Raw genomic sequence first — 21,986 nt, 5'->3', positions numbered from 1 at the left:
CAATATATATACTGTATTTTTCGGACTATTAGACGGACCAAGGTTTTAGAGGTGGAAATTGGGGAGGGGGGGAAGACTGAAGCAAAAATGTGGTCAATTCTGTACTTAATATCCTGGTAAATATGGTCCCCTCATCTCCATCCTGAAACACATGGCCCCTCATACCTATCCTGGTATGCATGGGTCCCCTCATCCCCATCATGGTATGCATGGCCCTCATCCCCAGCATGGTATGCATGGCCTTCATCCCCATCTTGGTATGCATGCCACCTCATCCCTGCCTGGTATGCTTGGCCTTCTCATCCCTATACTGGCAGGAACAATCGCCCTCATACCTATACTGATATGCAGGGTCCCCATCTCGTCCTAGTATACATGACTCCATCCCTATCCTGGTATGCAGGGCCCCATCTCGTCTTAGTGTGCATGGCTCCTCATCCCTATCCTGGTAGGAATTTTCCACCTCATCCTTATCCTAGCAAGAATGATCACCCTCATCCATATAATAGTATGCATGGCCGGATCCCTGTCCTGGTCTGCAGGACTCCATCCTTTACCTGTTATGACTGGCCTCCATCCCAGTCCTTGTATGTATGGCCCCATTCTTATCCTGATATGATTGATCCCATCCTTTCCTTATCCTGGTATGCATGGCCCCATCAGTAAAGATAAAAAAAAAAAACATTACACTTACCTTCCCAGCACTCCCTTTGCTGCATCTTGTTCCGGCGGCAGCTGCCAGAATACTCAGTGCTCTCTGCATGCCAGGACTGTTCATCGCAGAGAGCAGTGAGTATTCATCGGTCTTCAGCAGCGCGCAGAGTCTCAGCTGGAGCCTTCCTGCTGCTCCGGCTGACACTGCGCGCTACTGAAGAGCAATGAATACTCACTGCTCTCCGCGATGAACAGTCTTTTTTTTTTTTTTACCTGTTCATTCTGTTTGATAGTTTGATTGTGGTGGGATTGTCCTGCCTCACTCATGTGAGATGGACAGAATACAGAATCAGAAGACACAAGAGTAGTCAGTAAACGGGCCACGGTCACAGCAGGAGACAAATACACAAGCCGCGAGCTGAGCACAGAGGACTGAACCACAGGAGAACAACGCTGTATCTGGCAGATTCCGGCCATATGCTTTGAGCTTTAGTAGGGTGTGGTACTTTCCAATCGGCTGAAGTAGGGAGCAGATTACTCCAGCTGGGCAGCAGGAACAGATCCCAGATGAGATTGGACACACCATATGCAGGAGCCCTAATATAACTAAATGACAGAAACCAGAATAGTCGAAATCCCCATAAAGTGATTCCATTTTATAAATTAATTCACTGAGGGTTATAATCTATAGGAGGACTGAATATTTTGACTCCACAGCCACTTTCTGGAAATTAACATACAGTGGATGTTGGAGATTGAAAATTACACATTTGCCATTTTATCACCCAACACATAGTGCCAAGATTGTGCTCCAGGAGACACACACCATAAATTAAGTGGGTTCTTCTCACTATAATATTGCTAAATACAGGGATCCTAAATGTTGTTTGAGCACACTGCAAGGCTCAGAAGTGAGAGCGGATTTTGCTGGATCGGTTTATAGAAACCCTGTTCCTTTTTAACAGCCTTTCAGCCACTAATAGTGTGGGAAGCTCTGTTTTCCATTGACAGATGATGGACCTGAGTGGGGACTTGTATTTTGTGACATGAGAATTGGTATTCTTTTCGCCTACATAACATTGATTGGTTTCTTTTTATTTGATATTTGGGAGGCAGAATGAATAAAAAGTTGAACTCAGACTCAAATAGGCTTTATTGGCAGGACCAAAATACATTTAGTGTTGCCAAAGCAAGGAAAGTAAATGTGACAGGGGAGTGGATCGGGATCACCACACACTACTGGTTCATCCAGCAAGGTTTTCTATTAGACTGTGAACTGTCACAGTATTGATAAATAAAGTTTTTTACATAGCTTCCCATTTTTATGAACAGTTTAAGTAGAAATATTCAAAAATATAAAACTCAAGGATATTTTATTAAAAATATATATTTTTTATCTTAGATGACTGTACCAGGAGAACAGAAGGACAGCTGACATCTTCATTTTTTAAATCTGATGATCTTGAGATCCTACAAAATACAACTGAAGTGATTGCTGTTACTCCAGATATACCATCATCCATTCACAGTAAAGATCTGTCATCTGATCCTATGAAACAGGTCCCATCTTCTGACTCATTACCGACTACTAAGGAAAATCATAGTCACAAAAGAGGCATTAAAAAACAAACTGCTTCAAAAGCAAAGAAGTCATTTTCATGTTCAGAATGTGGAAAGTGTTTTAACCGGAAATCGAATTTTGTTGCACACCAAATAACTCACACAGGAGAGAAGCCTTTTTCCTGTTCAGAATGTGGGAAATGTTTTAACCGGAAAGAGCGTCTTGTTACTCACCAGAGAACTCACACAGGGGAGAAGCCTTTTTCGTGTTCAGAATGTGGGAAATGTTTTAAATGGAAATCAGCAGTTGTTATTCACCAGAGAACTCACACAGGAGAGAAGCCTTTTTCATGTTTAGAATGTGGTAAATATTTTAGCAATCAATCAGATTGTGTTAAGCACCAGAGAGCTCACACAGGGGAGAAGCCTTTTCCATGTTCAGAATGTGGGAAATGTTTTAAGCAGAAAGCACATCTTGTTATTCACCAGAGAGCTCACACAGGAGAGAAGCCTTTTTCCTGTTCAGAATGTGGGAAATATTTTTCACATCTATCAAGTTTTGTTACCCATCAGAGAAATCACACAGGGGAGAAGCTTTTTTCTTGTTCAGACTGTGGGAAATGTTTTAACAAGAAAGGGAATCTTGTTACACACCAAATAACTCACACAGGAGAGAAGCCTTTTTCCTGTTCAGAATGTGGGAAATGTTTCAACCGGAAATCAGTTCTTATTAGTCATCAGAGCAGTCACACAGGGCAGAAGCCTTTTTCCTGTTCAGAATGTGGGAAATGTTTTAGCTATAAATCAAATTGTGTTAAGCACCAGAGAGCTCACTCACGGGAGACACCTTTTTCTTCTTCAGAATGTGGGAAATGTTTTAACCGGAAATCAGCGCTTGTTATTCACCAGAGAACTCACACAGGGGAGAAGCCTTTTTCATGTTCAGAATGTGAGAAATGTTTTAAATGGAAATCAGCGCTTGTTACTCACCAGAGAACTCACACAGGGGAGAAGCCTTTTTTCTGTTCAGAATGTGGGAAATGTTTTACCCGGAAAGTGCTTCTTGTTAAACATCAGAGCAGTCATGACAAAACCCATAGAAATGAGAGACTTGGAGAGTGAGTGTGAATACGTCACCTCACCCTATATACTGAGATGTGGGGTATAGGTTTTTCTATTAGAAACCTTCTGACTAACCTTCAGGGGTGATTTGTGGGTATAGTTTTACATTTGGAATTTATAAAGTTTAGTTTTATCATATAGTCAGTGAATCTTCTAATCAAGGGATAAAAATATATATTATAATTTTTTTTTTTTTTTCTTAATGAACTCATTCCTCATGTTTGACCTCATTAAAATAAAAACACTCATACTCCACTGGTGTGCTGGCTCCACTTCAGCGGTGTCGAGACTCACTGTCCCGGGGCTTATGTGAGTTTGTTACATCACACGAGCCCTGCGCCCAATCAGCGGCAGCTTCACTGTTCCTTCGGACCTATTGAACATCATCAGGAAGCCAGGGTCGCGGCTGCTCTCTGACTGCCTAACGATGCTTGATTTGTCCAAAAGTGGGGACAGTGACGCCAGCGCTGATTGGGCACAGGGCTCACATGAAATAAAAACCTCAAAAGAGCCCCAAGAATGCAAGTCCCGGCACCGCTGAAACGGCGCCAGCATGGGAGGTTTGTATAAGAATTTTTATGTTAACAGGACCAAACATGAGGCATGAGAAGGGATTGCCCAACTGGTGGACAACCTTTTGAAACATCAAAAATCCCACATAGACAGAAGTCATTATCATACCTGGAGTGTGAGAAATGAATTACAGGAATTTGTATTTTGTTGACATTCAAAAATAACTCAGACAGAGAGAACCTATATATATTATTGACAAATTGTGCAAAAACATGATGTGCCCGGCGTGCGTTCAAGGATGGAATATTATATGGGAGTTTTATAGAATAAACCAAATACCAACAGAAAATAAATGACCCAAAACAAACATTTATCAGTAAAAGTAACTCATCTTTATTAGGTAAAGTATAAAAGTATTGCACCATTTTCCAATACCTGTAGCGGCTCCATTTTTCATGATCTTGGGTTGGGTGTTGGCTTATTTTTTGCGTCCTGAGCTGACATTTATAATTATACCATTTTGGTGCAGAGACTTTTAATCACACGTTATTGCATTTTAATGCAATGTTGCGGCATCCAAAAAGCGTAATTCTGGCGTTTTGACTTTTTTCTCGTTACGCCGTTTAGCGATTGGGATAATTCTTTTTTTAAGTTGATCGGGCGATTCTGAATGCGGCAATACGAAATATGTGTATTTTTGATTTTTATTTTTGTTTTATTTTGAATGGGGCAAAGGGGGTGTTTTGAACTTTTATATTTTAAAAATAATTTTTAAAAAAATGTTTTTCCTTTTGGCATTGTGAGACATACAGCATTGTATCTTAACCCCTTAACGACCGCCGATACGCCTTTTAACGGCGGTAATTAAGGGTACTTAAACCACAGCGCCGTTAACTCACGGCGCTGTGATTTAAGTGAATAGCGCCCCCCAGTGTCGGATTTTCTCCGGGGTCTCGGCTGCCAGGGGTAGCCGAGACCCCAGAGAACATGAATTGGTCGGTTTTTACCGACCCCCGCTTTTGCGATCGCCGTTATTAACCCTATAACGGCGACCGCAAAAAAAAAAGCCGCGATTTTACATTTTAATTTCTCTTTCCTCTGATGTGATCGCACATCAGAGGATAGAGAAATAGGGTCCCCGGTCCCCTCCCGGTACCTCTCCCTTGTCCTCCATCCCCTCCCGGTGGTCCCGCGCCCGCCGGTGTCATCCGATGGGCGCCGCCATCTTGAAAATGGCGGGCGCATGCGCAGTGCGCCCGCCGGGAATCTGCTGGCTCCGGCTGGCAGATTCCATTCATTATTTTGATCACTATGATAAACGATCATAGTGATCAAAATAATAAAAATAGTACATAACCCCCCCGTTTATCACCCCCTTATATAGGCACACATAATGAAATAAAAAAATATTTTTTTTTTTTCAGTTTTCCATTAGGGTTAGGTTAGGGTTAGGCTAGGGTTAGGGTTAGGCTAGGGTTAGGCCTAGGGTTAGGGTTGGGCTAGGGTTAGGGCTAGGGTTAGGGCGAACTAGGATTAGGGTTGGGATTAGGGTTAGTGGTGTGTTGGGGTTAGGGTTGGAGCAAGAATTGAGGGGTTTCCACTATTTACCAACTTTGGGGGTCTAAAAATTGGGGTCTAAAAAATCACTTTTGTGGAAATAAAAAAGACTTTATTTTCACGGCTCTGCGTTTATAAACTTCTGTGACGCGCTTGGGGGTTCAAAGTGCTCACCACACATCTAGATAAGTTCCTTAGGGGGTCTAATTTCCAAAATGGGGTCACTTGTGGGGGGTTTCCACTGTTTAGGCCCATCAGGGGCTCTGCAAACGCAACATGATGCCCGCAGACCATTCCATCAAAGTCTGCATTCCAAAATGGCACTCCTTCCCTTCCAAGCTCTCCTATGCACCCAAACAGTGGTTCCTCCCCACATATGGGGTATCAGCGTACTCAGGACAAATCGCATAATAACTGTGGGGGTATGATTTCTCCTGTTACCCTTGTAAAAATAAAAATTTGGGGGCGAAAAGATCACTTTTGTGGAAAAAAAAAATGGATTTCTTATTTTCACGGCTCTACGTTATAAACTTCTGTGAAGCACTTGAAGGTTCAAAGTGCTCACCACACATCTAGATAAGTTCCTTAATGGGTCTAGTTTCCAAAATGGGGTCACTTGTTGGAGTTTTCCACTGTTTAGGCACATTAAGGGCTCTCCGAACGCAACATGGCATCCGATCTTAATTCCAGCCAATTCTGCGTTGAAAACGTCAAACGGTGCTCCATCCCTTGCGAGCTCTGCCGTGTGCTGAAAAAGGGGTTTACCCCCACATATGGGGTATCGGCGTATTCAGGAGAAATTGTACAACAAATTTTGTGGTTGATTTTCTCTTTTAACACTTGTGAAAATAAAAAAAATTGGTTCTGAAGTAATTTTTTTCCAAAAAAAAGTTAAATGTTAATTTTTTCCATCCACATTGCTTTCGTTCCTGTGAAGCACTTAAAGGGTTAATAAACTTCTTGAATGTGGTTTTGAGCACCTTGAGGGGTCTAGTTTTTAGAATGGTGCCACTTTGGGGTATTTTCTGTCATGTACACCCCTCAAAATGACTTTAAATATGATGTGGTCCCTAAAAAAAAGGCTTTGTAAATTTTGTTGTAAAAATGAGAAATCGCTGGTCACCTTTTAACCCTTATAACTTCCTAACAAAAAAAAATTTTGCATCCAAAATTGTGCTGATGTAAAGTAGACATGTGGGAAATGTTATTTATTAAGAAATTTATGTGACACATCTCTCTGATTTAAGGGCATAAAAATTTAAAGTTTTAAAATTGCAAAATTTTAAAATTTTTTGCCATATTTCTGTTTTTTTCATAAATAAACACAAGACTTATCGAAGAAATTTTACCACTAACATGAAGTACAATATGTCACGAAAAAACAATCTCAGAATCAGCAGGATCCATTAAAGCGTTCCAGAGTTATAACCTCATAAAGGGACAGTGGTCAGAATTGTAAAAATTGGCCTGGTCATTAAGCTGCAAACTGGCTCTGTCGCTAAGGGGTTAATTAACCAGACAACTATTTTTTAGCAAGCAAAGAATAGAATGTTATCTGTATGTTGGCTTTCAAATTTAAGTGTTGATTTCTGGTTGGTCAAGAAAACAGACTTTTGTTTGTGTAAGCCGCTGTAATATTGACTTTTATTGTGCGCTTCTCCTTGATCACTAGTGATGTTAGCTGATTATGCATTGTATTATGGAGCCAGTTTGTTGACTTTGAAAGCAGAGAGGGAAAATAGTTAAAATAATCAAGTAATGCTACTTGATCTCATCGCCATTCTTACCCTTTATGTAAATGCTGAATGGGGGACAGGTGTTAAGTCTAAAAATAGGTTACATGCCTCTGTATAAAGAGACTGAGAGAGAGAAATAGCCAGAGAGATTCTGCCAAGACACCTGTACATCCAAAGGACCAGAGATAGGACAGCAGCCATTTTACATCATGGCTCCATCACGAGGGAAACAGATCTATCATTCTATAGGAAACAACTTAGGGGTTTTCAACCTCGATTGGAAGAATACAGATCTGCTCCATTGACCATCGCTGGACCATGGATATATTTGGAGAAGGCAGGTTGTGTTCCTCGGATCAACTGGTCTTGTACCTTGTATGGACTCAATGGGTTGTCATCTTCCTACGCTTGTCATTACCTTCTCTCTGTGTGTGTCACAGATGGGGTAGCAACTATTGTGAACTATCTCGATTTAACTTCTGAGTCGGGGCTCCCTCTGGTGGTTACTGTGGGTTGTGGAGCTGGCCGAAGTCTGCCACCTGACGATGATTGGAGATCAGGGGTTACTGACTGGAGTATTTAAGTGAGCAGGCTTCCTTCAGTGGCTGATGGTGATTAGTTTTCTTCCTGGGCTTTCTGAGGTCTGCTGTCTCCTGCCTCATCCTGCATTTTTCAGTTAAGTTGTTCATTTGCTAATCCTTCGCATCTGATCTGGTTTTGCCTCTTTCTGCTTTGCTGTGAGGGTTCAGCGTGCTCCCTGCTGGGGCAGTGCTGGACCCCACTCCATATCTTACAGCTTGTGTCAGTTTGTTCAGTCCCCTGTTATATTTGTCTCTTTTGCTTTGCTGCCAGTTCATACCAGAATGCTGATATAGTGGGGAAGAGGTCGTGAGACCTGTGTTTTTTTTGTACATCAGACTTGTTGGATTTTTAGGGTTTTTGCATGATCGCAGACAGTGTCTTTCCTTTCCTATCCTATCTAGTCAGTTTTGGGCCCCATCATTTGCTAAGTCTATTTTCTGCCTGCGTTTGTGTCTCATCTTCTATCACCGACAATATATGTTTGGGGGCTATCTATTCCTTTGGGTTTCTACTCCGGGGCAGTTTAGATTTCACCCTTCTTGCTTTAGGCTTAGTTAGCTCTCCGGCTGTGCCGAGGCATCTAGGGCAACATAGGTACACCCCACGGCTACTGCTAGTTGTGTTGTTAGGATTATTATTATGCATTTATATAGCGCCATTTATTCCATGGCGCTTTACATGTGAAAAGGGGAAATATAGACAAGTATAATAAACGTGTAAGACAAGGGACACACAAGTACATAAGGAGAGGGGACCCTGCCTGCAAGGGCTCACAGTCTACAGGGATGGGTGAGGATACAGTAGGAGAGGGTAGAGCAGGTCGGGTGCTGGTTCAGTAGACCGAGGATCATTGCTGGCTGTAGGCTTGACGGAACAGGTGGGTCTTCAGGTTCTTCGTGATGGTGAGATTCTGATGTGTTGCGGCAGAGAGTTCCAGAGTATGGGGGAAGCACGGGAGAAGTCTTGTATGCGGTTGTGGGAAGAAGAGATAAGGGGAGAGTAGAGAAGGAGATCTTGAAATGATCGAAGGTTGCGTGTGGGTAGGTGCCTGGAGACCATGTCACAGATGTATGGAGGAGACAGATTGTGGATGGCTTTGTATGTCATGTTTAGGGTTTTGAATTGGAGCCTCTGGGCAATAGGGCCTGGCATAGGAGGGAGACAGGTGGATCAGTCAGGCAGCAGAGTAGGATGGACAGGAGTGGTGCCAGAGTGCTAGAGGGGAGGCCAGAGTAGGAGGTTGCAGTAGTCAAGGTGGGAGATAAGAGCATGCACTAGTGTTTTTGTGGTTTCGTGGTTGAGGAATGAGCGGATCCGGGAAATATTTTTGAGTTTGAGGTGACAGGAGGAGGCGAGGGCTTGGATATGTGGTTTGAAAGAGAGCGCAGAGTTGAGGATCACCCCAAGGCACCGAGCGTGCGGGACTGGGGAAAGCAAGCAGCCATAGACATTGATGGATAGGTCTGGTGGAGGGGTAGAGTGAGATGAGGGAAAGATGATGAATTCTGTTTTGTCTATGTTCAGTTTGAGAAAGCGAGCAGGGAAGAAGGCTGAGATAGCAGACAGACATTGTGGGAATTCGGTCAGTAAGGAGGTGAGGTCGGGTCCAGATAGGTAGATCTGCGTGTCATCGGCGTAGAGGTGATACTGCAAACTGTGGGATTTTATGAGCTGTCCCAAGCCGAAGGTGTAGATGGAGAATAGTAGGGGTTCTAGGACTGAACCTTGAGGAACACTGACAGGAAGGGGGCGAGGTGAGGAGGTGGTGTGTGAGAGGGAGACACTAAATGTTTGTTCTGTTAGGTATGATGAGATCCAGGATAGGGCCAAGTCTGTGATGCCAAGAGATGAGCAAATCTGTAGCAGGAGGGAATGGTCCACGGTGTCGAAGGCAGAGGACAGGTCCAGGAGAAGGAGGACAGAGTAATATCGCTTGCTCTTGGTGGTTAGTAAGTCGTTAGTGACTTTAGATAGGGCAGTTTCAGTTGAGTGATGCATTCGGAAGCCAGATTGTAACCGGTCAAAGAGGGAACAGGAGGAGAGGTGGGAGGACAGTTAAAGATATACATGCTGTTCCAGTAGTTTTGAGGCGTAAGGGAGAAGAGATATCAGGCGATAGTTAGACACAGAGGATGGGTCAAGGGAGGGCTTTTTGAGGATGGGTGTGATTGAGGCATGTTTGAAGGATGTGGGAAAGACACCATTTGTAAGTGAAAGGTTGAAGAGGTGTGTTAGAGTTGGGATGAAGACTGTGGCCAAGTTAGGGATGAGGTGGAGCGGGTCGTGGGCACAAGTGGTGAGGTGGGATTTTGACAGAAGGGTGGAGAGCTGTTCTGTCATGGTGGAGAAGCTGGTTTTTGCAGGACAGGGCTGAGCGGCTAAGAGGGGCATTGGCGGCTGCGGGCCAAAGCTTTTGTCTGATCGTATCGATCTTCTGCTTAAAGAAGGAGGCAAAGTCTTCAGCAGAAATGAGAGAAGAGGGAGGAGGTGCTGTGGGACGGAGTCGAGAATTGAAAGTGTTGAAGAGCTGTTTAGGGTTGAGACAGGGATGATATTAGAGATGCAAAGTAAGTTTGTTTTGCGGCAGAGAGCATGTACTTAAAGCTGGCAAGGGACTGCTTGTATGCGTTGAAGTGCTCAGTAGAGTGGGTTCTCTTCCATCTCCACTCAGCAGCCCTGGAAACCTGTCTCAGTTCTTTGGTCAGCCAGCGCTGCCTGTTAATTGTTCGAGTTTTGCTTTGCGTGAGGGGGGCAGCCGAATCAAGTGTTGCTGTTATTGTGGTGTTATAAAAAGTGGCAGCAGCATCTGTGTCATGAAGGGAAGCTATGTCTGTAAGAGGGAGAAGGGACTCAGAGTGATTGTAAATTGAGGTGTTTGAGATTCCTGCGAGGGTGAGCGAGTTTATGGAGCGGGGGTTGCGCAGTAGAAGAGGAGAGGGAAGAGAATGTCAGTAGGTTGTGGTCAGACAGGGGGAGGGGTGAATTATTGAGATTAGTGAGGGAGCAGAGAAGGGTGAAGATAAGATCCAGCGTGTGACCATCTTTGTGAGTGGCCGTAGAGGACCATTGAGTGAGGCCGAGTGAAGCCGTGAGCGATAGTTTAGAGGCAGCCGGGGTGGAAGTGTCAATGGGGATGTTGAAATCGCCCATGATGATGGTGGGGATGTCAGCAGAAAGGAAATGGAGTAGCCAGGTGGTGAAGTGGTCGAGAAAGGTGGAGATGGCTAGTTCTGGGAGGCGGTAGATGACAGCCAGTTGGAGGGGGAATAGATGCGGACGGAGTGCACCTCGAAAAAAGGGAAGAGTAGCGGAGGGTGGCAGAGGAATTGGGGTAAAGGAGCAGGTATCAGACAGGAGCAAGCCGACTCCTCTACCACGTTTGTTGCTGGGGCGAGGGGTGTGAGAGAGATTGAATCCGCCATAGAAAAGCGCAGCTGGAGAGGCTGTGTCAGAGGGAGTGAGACAGGTTTCAGTGATGGCAAGGAAGGAGAATTTGTTGGTGATAAAAAGGTCATGGATAAGTGACAGCTTGTTGCAGGCAGAGCGTGCATTCCATAGAGCTCCAGGTAAGGAGGTTGGGGGAGTGGGGGCTGGATGAATGGGTATGAGGTTATCATGGTTGCGAAGACATGTAGAGGATCGTGGCAGGGTGTTAGAAGTGAGTGTGGGGATGTGTTGAGGAGGGCCAGGATTTGGGGATACGTCGCCAACATTGAGGAGTAATAGAGCATTAGAAGGTGGGAGCAGGATAGGACATGATGTGACCGTGTGTGTCTGGAGAAAAAGAATTGTATGTAGAGGAACAGTTGTGATGAAGAGGTGAGATGGCTGAGAAGGATGGAGGGGGAAATGACTAGTTCCTTACTAGGAGGGAGGATTACAGGAGTTAGGGAAAAATAGAGTAGTATGGGGGTGATAGTAAAAATAAGTCGAAACATTGTTGTGGTGTTATAGTCCGTTACCTTACAGACAATTCCAGTCCAATTCTAGTCTAATTCAGAGTAATTTACTTAGAAATCTGTACTTTGAAATATGGATTTTGAAATAGATGGATCCGACTACATATGGAGCAGACCCATGGTGCCGAATACACTGTGTTCCAAATTATTATGCAAATTGGATTTAAGTGTCATAAAGATGTAATTTTTTGTTTTTCAAATAAACTCATAGATGGTTTTGTGTATCAGGGCTCTTTGGATCACTGAAATCAATCTCAAATGCCTGTGATAATTAGTTTACCAGGTGAGCCCAATTAAAGGAAAACTACTTAAGAATGATGTTCCACATTATTAAGCAGGGCACAGGTTTCAAGGAATTTAGGAAAGAAAAAAAATCTCTCTGCTGCTGAAAAGCATCAAATAGTGCAATGCCTTGGTCAAGAGATGAAAACATTAGATATTTCCCAAAAATTAAAACGTGGTCATCGTACTGTTAAGAGATTTGTGGTTGATTCTGAGCACAGACATGTTTGTGCTGATAAAGGCAGAATGAGGAAGGTTTCTGCCAGGCAAGTTCATCGGATTAAGAGAGCGGCTGCTAAAAAGCCATTACAAACCAGCAAACAGATATTTAAAGCTGCTGGTGCCTCTGGAGTCCCTCGAACCTCAAGGTGTAGGATCCTTCAAACGCTTGCTGTGGTGCATAAATCTACTATTCAGCCACCCCTAAACAGTGTTCACAAGCAGAAATGGTAGCAGTGGGCCCAGATATACATGAAGACTAATTTTCATACAGTCTTGTTTACTGATGAGTGTCGAGCAACCCTGGATGGTCCAGATGGATGGAGTAGTGGATGGTTGGTGGATGGCCACCATGTCCCAACAAGGCTGCGACATCAGCAAGGAGGTGGAAGAGTCATGTTTTGGGCCGGAATCATGGGGAAACAGCTGGTAGGTTCCTGAAGGTGTGAAAATGACCTCTGCAAAGTATATCGAGTTTCTGACTGACAGCTGTCTTCCATGGTATAAAAAGCAGAACCGTGCCTTCAGGAGCAAAATCATCTTCGTGCATGACAATGCACCATCTCATGCTGCAAAGAATACCTCTGAGTCATTGGCTGCTATGGGCATAAAAGGAGATAAACTCATGGTGTGGCCACCATCTTCCCCTGACCTCAACCCTATAGAGAACCTTTGGAGTATCATCAAGCAAAAGATCTATGAGGGTGGGAGGCAGTTCACATCCAAACAGCAGCTCTGGGAGGCTATTCTGACTTCATGCAAAGAAATACAAGCAGAAACTCTCCAAAAACTCCCAAGTTCAATGGATGCAAGAATTGTGAAGGTGATGTCACAGAAGGGTTCCTATGATAGCATGTAACTTGGCCTGTTAGGATGTTTTGGAGTTAAATAGCTTTTTTGTTCAGTGAATGTGACCTCCTAATGCTGCAAATTCCACAAATGAACATTTTCAGTTCTTTAAAACAGATCAAATGTTTAGAAATTCTGCTGTGCCTAATAATTTGGAACAGTGCAATTTGAGTTTTTATTCATTTTGGAGATTATACTGTTATCATTGGGAGGTTGCTTCAATAAAATTTGATGTATAATCTAACGGGTGATGACTTTTATTAGACTGACTGTCATTTGTACCGACTATTTAGGAAAATCATAGAAAAATATCATTTGCATAATAATTTGGAACACAGTGTATATGTGCAGCTAAAGACAATCAGGTGTGAGTGAAAGTGGGATGTGACTGCCCAACCAGATGTACTGAGTTAAGCAGAGGTCATAAAAGGGGGAAGGGGTTATACAGACCACTTAGATGTGTGGCAAAGCTAACAAGATGGAGTACAATTATGGATACAAGAAGATGGGTAAGCAGTGCCTACCATATAGAATACAATGCAATTCACATGGGGCATTCAGGAGCATGGGAGAGAGAGGTGGAAATTCGGCAATGCTTACCTGTGGGAACAGAAGAACATCTCGGTCAGATGGTGATGATGACAATACTGTAGGAGTCATGAGTGGCCAATTGCATTCCAGAATTCTAGTCTAATTCAGAGTAGTGTACTTAGAAATCTGTAGTTTGAAATATGGATTTTGAAATAGATGGAGCCGAATATGTCTGGAGTAGACCCATGGTGCTGAATATATGTGCAGCTAAAGACAATCAGGTGTGATAGGGGTCTGCAATCCGCTAAGTTACCAACCTTTCTGGTTTCCTGGTGGCCTAGCCTATTCCTGCCATCCTCCTTGGTGACCAGTTCATAACAAGCAACCCTGGGAGCTCTGAAGTGACAGCTGCTGCTATCCTGGGGAGTCCGCGGAAGGGTGAGGCTCTGTAACGTGCCCCATCTTGGGTATTTTGCTGGGACTGTTCTATGTGTTATCTGCCTGTTTTGTGGTTCAGTAAAGCATTGCCACACTGTGTTACCCTCACCCTGTGTTGTCTGAGTAGCGTTTTGCACACGTTATAAGGAGAGCAGGAGTTCTGCGCGATGATCCCTGGGCCATGCAGTTTCGGCTAGTGGACCGGGGCGCCTGCTAACCCCCCCATGTCTCCACAGACATGCTTCAATAGTCTCCATGGGAGACTAGCAGCTGCCATAGCCCGATCGGCTCTGCTACATAGAGGCGATGATTTGATCACCTGTATGTAGCAGAGTTGCTCACTTGCTATGAGCGCCGACCACCGGGCAGCTCTCATAGGATCCGGCAGTGACAACCATAGATGTCTGCTGGAGACCTCTGGTTGTCATGCCAACCCATTGATGACCCGCGATTGCGTGACAGGGTCACCGATGGGTGGGATTTCCTGTCCATCATGTGCTGGAAAAGATGTGGCCTCAGCGCTGGTGCCCATATCAAAGGGAGGGGGTCCGACATCAGCGTATATTTACACCCGATGTCGGAAAGGGGTTAAAGGGGATTGTTTTTACAGAGACAGAAGTGGTAAATAATCATGTATACATGCAAATAATTCCAAAAATACACAGCTTATAATGTGAAATATATATAGTTAAGATAAGAAAATATAATGTGTGTAAACCATGTGTAGATATAAAAATTCAGGCAAATGTAGCTCCATCTAGTGGCTATGTGCAGAAGTGCCATCATAGAGAAAGATGTATCCAGAGAGAGTGTCACTATCAAGGTGGAAATGATGCACCGTATTTATTGAGTATAAGACAAATACATACACATTGTGGTGTAATGACCACTATGTCCGCTGGGGGGCACTGTGTGAGTGTCCCAGGACGGGTGTACAGGCACATTCAGTGTGGTAACAGGAGCAGGGTCCTAAATGACCATTATGGGTCTCAAGGTGGGTGGCCTTGGGATGCAGGCTCAGTGTATGTGCAATAGAACCTTTAGTGATGTCAAAGCCATGTGATCACCTGTGGGTGTGGTTACAGGGCTATGTAATTGAGGTGGTTGGCACATGTGAGAGAGTAAGAGGGAGTCTGTCAGAGGTGGACAGACTTCCTTGTGTCCAGGTGGGACACTACAGAGAGTGGCCTGTGTGCTAAGGAAGGAGAAGCCTTCCTCGGTCTGCGGCTGCAGATATAGCGCTGCTCGGGACATTGCCCTGGACTATGTATTCGTTGTATATGGGAAGGACTACACCTCCCAGCATGTGCTTAGACTCTCGGTCCGAGTCTGAAGCCACGGACGTTTATGATCTTTTGGCCTAAGCTAGAGGCTATATTAGTGATATGCTGAGTTATGGTTTATGAAGCAAATAAACCTCATGGACTTTGGGAAAACCTGTCTCATGCTTGTCTCCCGCTGCACCTGAGCTAGTCGAAATCCCCACAATTGGTGGAGAATGCGGGCAGCGATTCCCAGAAGCACGTGTGGCAGTGCTGGCGATTCTGAGCCAGGAGAGCAGACGGTCTGACAACCGTGAGTAATGCTGACTGAGGTCAGAGAAAGTGACTGTATTAAAATTTGTGGGATACCTCTGAGGAGAAGAGGCGTCCAAGGACCTGTGTGGCCGACACAGGTAACAGACAGGAGTCCGTGTTGCACTGACCAGAGTCAGTGAGAGACTGTGCATGTGGTTTTTTTTTTTTTTCCTTTTCCTCTGCAAAACCTGAAGGTGCTTGCTGTGGCTTAGTGCGGTCATGAAGGTCTCGCAGCACAGGGACCTGGTGTTTTTCTTTTTGGGATCTGCCCTGGGAGCATTGTCTGTCTACCCCATCCTGCTGCAGCTTTATTGAGTGTAACTAAGCGGATACAGTAGTTGTGGCTTTACACAACTATTAAGGGTGAGTACCCTGTATTATTTCTTTGTACCCGTTATACCTGCACTGGTAAGGCCCTATGGGCGCGCTTTTGTGGGTTTTTTTATCTTTTGAGGGTGACAAGCGACTTCCAGTAACCCGGCGGGGTTACGAAGGGGACAAGCGGCTTCCGGTGGACCGGCGGGTCCACGAAGACTGCACAGCAGGAGCTGCAGTGACACCAGCCGCTGTGTGTGTGTGTGTGAACAGCAGCTGGAGGTGCCGGTGGTTTGTGACAGCTGGAGCTGTGGCAGTGCCAGAAGGAACTGGTGTGGTGTTGTGCTTAAAGGGCCAGTACCAGCCTGAAGGAAAAAACTGTACTGTGTGAACTGTGGTCTGAGAAGACCGGTATAACGGACATGGGGAGATCCCGAAAGGGGGCGGCGACCCAAATCGGGGTGGTAGCCCAAAAGGGGGTGGAGTCCCAAATTGGGGTGGTAACCAAAAAAGAAGTGGTCCAGAAAGGGGCCGAGTGTGAAGAAATGGCAGCACTGGTTGGCTCAGTGGGTATGTCTGGGAAACTGCAGTGTTCATGTATGTCATTTCCAGAATGTGGGATATTCTTTCCGAGTGATGACTGGCCGCAAGTGTGTACCGTGATGCTACACCGGGAAGGGATATCAGGACGGATAGACTCAAAGAGTCAGGTGACGCTGATAGGAACTCCTCTCACTTTCTGACTGAGAAAATGGTCCGGGTTCGCTGTGCACACGGGGTCACAGTGAACTATGCAGTAGACATAATAATGTTTGAGGGGCTTGGAGGCAGTGAGTGCCAAGGGGGTAGTATCCCATCAGAGGTAGTGTATGCCTTGGAGTGGGGCCGGGACTTCGTCAGGTTTGATGATATATGCCACGAGGGTGGAGATATTCCTACTGTTGGACTAACCAGTACGAAGACGCTGACGCCTCCTAACGTGGACAGGCCAGACGTAGGGGCGACCGGAGAAAGAATTGCGTTAAATCAATTTACTGACCTGACGTCACCTGAAGGGTACCACAGTGTGAATGAGAATGGTGTGGTAAACAACAAGAGCCGAGCTGGCACACAGAGAGTGTCTTGGGGGTTCACCGTAAGATGTGGGGTGACTGTGACGTGTTGTTGCCAGTAGCCACCACTAGGACAGAATCTAGTGCTGTGCTGACTGAAACTCCTGACAAAACTGACGCTGACCTGGTGGGTAAGACGGCTGAAATAGTCACACGGTTAGTGAGTAACTGGAGGGAGGACTCAATCTCGGGGGGTGACTGTGGCTCTGAGAAAGAAAGGGAGCACAGAAGAGAAGGGCTAGAGTAAGAAGTTTCTGAGCTCAAAGGCCACATGGTAACGTGACAAGGATTGAATAAGGCCCTCAGAGAGGAGGTGGATGAGTGTGTCAAATGAGAAAGAGTCCTGAGACAAACGGCTGAGCGCAGAGTCGAGGAGCTCAAGAAAGATCTTGGAGCTCAGAGGTCACCTGTCCACCTGGCACAGTGTGAACAAGAACCTCAAGGAAGAGATGGAGGAACTCAGAGGAGTAGTTAACAGTCTTCTGCGGGAGAAATTGGACGAAGACTTACCGCGGGTGAGCGCGAGTGAGAGTAAGACCGAACTGGCAGTAGCCATCTTAGAAAAGGGTCCTGAAGACTGTAAATCTCAGGAAGATGTTGAGCCAAGAGCTGCACAAGACAGTCACCCAGTCTTGGCAGATACCTTGAAGGAAGTGTCTGTGGGGAACCCAGAGCCATCTGTCCAGGATGACAGCAAGTCCATGACCTTCAAGTGCGTGATGGAGGTACCCGAAGACGTGCGAGAAGCATGTGCCAGCGAAGGTGTGCATGAGACCTTTAAAAAAGCAGTAAAAGCCTATAGTGTGAGCTGGGCACCAGAAACAGACCAGTTGGTGATACTGGCAGAAACGGAAGACACAGAGAGAAGGGTGGCTGTCCTGAAGAAGATACACCAACAATGTCTCCGCACGAAACAGATGCTCGTGGAGCGTAATAGGAAAGCCGCTCGACGTCTGGAGCTTGCAAGGGAAGCTCAAAGTCGGCTGGGCTTTGTGGAAGACAATTCCGGTACCCAGAAATCTGGTGGGGAAAGTCGTTGGCAGACTTGGAAAGGTGATGCAGGAGATGGTGAATCGATTTATAACAACAAGCAAAAAGGCAGCAACACTTACCTGCCCAGGTCTAGAACAAATGCACTGCAGGGTGCAGTCAGCCCATAAAGCAAGATGTTAGCAACACAGGTGCAAAATACCAGATTAACAGCCACTCTCCACATACCCATTCCTGGAGGGGGTGACTGCCCAGTATACAATTGCACAATAAGGGTCCACATAGGGTACCATTCACACAAGGGAACTGCATGGTGTCTGGTTCACAGCCTATTAGTCACGCCCCTACTATTCGATTAGGCAGGCTGGCCAGCACCCTCTCAATGCATCCCAGTGTGAACACCCCTCATACGAGACCAAACGTGTCTGGGCTCGGCTGCACCCCAAAAAATGTAGTGCAAAAAGTTTAACAATTAGTAAGGTATTAGCTGATATTTTGGCCAAAATACGTGAGCCCGTAAACTGCGCCAAAGTTCCCCACGCTTACGGGTCCCTACACTAAACTGAATAGCAAAGCCACTGAAGAAGACTCAGGTCTTCAAAAATTCATTTATAACTAGAGTTGAGCGATACCGTCCGATACTTCAAAATATCGGATCGGAATGGATCGGCCGATCTTTAAAAAAAGTATCGGTATCGCCGATGCCGATACCGGAAGTCCCATTCAAGTCTATGAGACTTCCGGTATCGGAATTGGAAAAACCCTTTCCTGCCCTTGTACAGCCTCTCGGGGCTCTGTACGGGCCTTCCGGGGGTCTCTGCCGGCCTGCCGGGGGGCTGTGCCGGCCTGCCGGTGGGCTGTGCGGACTGCCCGGGGTCTGTACCGGCCTGCCGGGGGCTGTGCCGGCCTGGCGGTGGTCTGTGCACCCTGTGGGGGTCTGTACCGGCCTTCCGGTGGTCTGTGCACCCTGTGGGGGTCTGTACCGGCCTGCCGGGGGGCTGTGCCGGCCTGCCGGTGGTCTGTGCAGGCTCCGGTGGTCTGTGCAGGCTCCGGGGGGCTGTGCAGGCATCGTCCGATGGGACTACAAGTCCCATCGGGCGATGCCTGCTACCATGACAGTGATTGACACATTAGCCAATGATGGGACAGTACTAGTCCCATCATCCGGCTAATGTGTTAAATGTAAAAAAAAAAAAAAATACTACATACATACATACTACATGCATGCTACATACATACTACATGCATGCTACATACATACTACATGCTACATACTACATACATACTACATATATACTACATGCATGCTACATGCTACATATATACTACATACATACATGCATGCTACATGCATGCTACATACATACTACATACATACTACATATATACTACATGCATGCTACATACATACTACATACTACATGCATGCTACATACATACTACATGCATGCTACATACATACTACATGCATGCTACATGCTACATACATACTACATATATACTACATGCATGCTACATACATACTACATGCTACATACATACTACATATATACTACATGCATGCTACATACATACTACATGCTACATATATACTACATACATACTACATATATACTACATGCATGCTACATATATACTACATGCTACATACATACTACATATATACTACATGCATACTACATACATACTACATGCATGCTACATACATACTACATGCTACATGCATGCTACATACATACTACATGCATGCTACATACATACTACATACATACTACATGCATGCTACATACATACTACATGCATGCTACATACATGCTACATATATACTACATGCATGCTACATACATACTACATGCTACATACATACTACATGCTACATACATACTACATACATACTACATGCATGCTACATACAATACATTCATACAATACATACATAGACATACAGTACATATAACATAGAGTAACATACTTACCAATACTTGTCACATTGTTCCCCGAAGCCATTGTCTTTTACGGAATAAATATTAACATAACAAACCACAAAAATACTCACCCATGATACTCACCCATGATCTTAACAAAAAAGGGAGACTAGGGACTTTTTTTTTTCAAGTGGCGGAGGAATACAGTGCGGAAGGATACCTACCTTCCGTCATTGGATTCCTGCAGCCCGTAGAGAGCGTCAGCATCAGCTGATGCTGCAGTTCTCTACCCAAGATCGTCGTGGGACACACTCGTGGACTGCTTCGGATCATGGGTGAGTATTTTTGTGGTTTGTTATGTTAATATTTATTCCGTAAAAGACAATGGCTTCGGGGAACAATGTGACAAGTATTGGTAAGTATGTTACTCTATGTTATATGTACTGTATGTCTGTGTATGAATGTATTGTATGTAGCATGCATGTAGCATGTATGTAGTATGTATGTAGCATGTAGTATGTATGTAGCATGCATGTAGCATGTATGTAGTATGTATGTAGCATGTAGTATGTATGTAGCATGCATGTAGTATGTATGTAGTATATATGTAGCATGTAGTATGTATGTAGCATGCATGTAGTATGTATGTAGCATGTAGCATGCATGTAGTATATATGTAGTATGTATGTAGTATGTATGTAGCATGCATGTAGTATATATGTCGGCGTCTGAATGAAAAGGGACTGTATGGTAGGAGACCCAGGAAGACTCCACTTCTTACCCCGAGACATAAAAAAGCCAGGCTGGAGTTTGCCAAAACTTACCTGAAAAAGCCTAAAACATTTTGGAAGAATGTTCTCTGGTCAGATGAGACAAAAGTAGAGCTTTTAGGGCAAAAGCATCAACATAGAGTTTACAGGAGAAAAAGGCATTCAAAGAAAAGTACACGGTCCCTACAGTCAAACATGGCGGAGGTTCCCTGATGTTTTGGGGTTGCTTTGCTGCCTCTGGCACTGGACTGCTTGACCGTGTGCATGGCATTATGAAGTCTGAAGACTACCAACAAATTTTGCAGAATAATGTAGGGTCCAGTGTGAGAAAGCTGGGTCTCCCTCAGAGGTCATGGGTCTTCCAGCAGGACAATGACCCAAAACACACTTCAAAAAGCACTAGAAAATGGTTTGAGAGAAAGCACTGGAGACATCTAAGGTGGCCAGCAATGAGTCCAGACCTGAATCCCATAGAACACCTGTGGAGAGATCTAAAAATGGCAGTTTGGAGAAGGCACCCTTCAAATATCAGGGCCCTGGAGCAGTTTGCCAAAGAAGAATGGTCTAAAATTCCAGCAGAGCATTGTAAGAAACTCATTGATGGTTACCGGAAGCAGTTGGTCGCAGTTATTTTGGCTAAAGGTTGTGCAACCAAGTATTAGGCTGAGGGTGCCAATACTTTTGTCCGGCCCATTTTTGGAGTTTTGTGTGAAATGATCAATGTTTTGCTTTTTGCTTCATTCTCTTTTGTGTTTTTTCATTTAAGACAAATTAAATGAAGATAATAATACCAAAGAATTTGTGTTTGCAATCATTTTCAGGAATTAACTGAATATTATCTGACAGAATTGCAGGGGTGTCAATACTTTTGGCCATGACTGTATGTATGTAGTATATATGTAGCATGTAGTATGTATGTAGCATGTAGTATGTATGTAGCATGCATGTAGTATATATGTACTATGTATGTAGCATGTAGTATGTATGTAGCATGCATGTAGTATGTATGTATGTAGTTTTTTTTTTTTTTTTTTTACATTTAACACATTAGCCGGATGATGGGACTACTACTGTCCCATCATTGGCTAATGTGTCAATCACTGTCATGGTAGCAGGCATCGCCCGATGGGACTTGTAGTCCCATCGGACGATGCCTGCACAGACCACCGGCAGGCCGGCACAGCCCCCCGGCAGGCCGGTACAGACCCCCACAGGGTGCACAGACCACCGGCAGGCCGGCACAGCCCCCCGGCAGGCCGGTACAGACCCCCACAGGGTGCACAGACCACCGGCAG

At 45.0% G+C, this 21,986-nt stretch overlaps 1 protein-coding gene across 1 annotated transcript in view; it reads left to right on the top strand.

The window, feature by feature from the left end:
* Positions 1 to 21,986, top strand: part of LOC141094180 (uncharacterized) — a 78,974-nt gene that overhangs the window by 22,193 nt on the left and 34,795 nt on the right. Inside the window, 1 exon segment of the mRNA XM_073579940.1 lies at positions 2,057 to 3,238. Within this exon segment, the coding sequence (XP_073436041.1) occupies positions 2,057 to 3,238 (1,182 nt within the window).

Source organism: Dendrobates tinctorius, unplaced genomic scaffold (genome assembly GCF_039654945.1).
Source record: "Dendrobates tinctorius isolate UK_male_01 unplaced genomic scaffold, ASM3965494v1 ptg000063l, whole genome shotgun sequence".
NCBI lineage: Eukaryota > Metazoa > Chordata > Amphibia > Anura > Dendrobatidae > Dendrobates > Dendrobates tinctorius.
The sequence above is the reverse complement of the archived record's forward strand: the minus strand, read 5'-3'. Positions and strand labels throughout refer to the sequence as shown.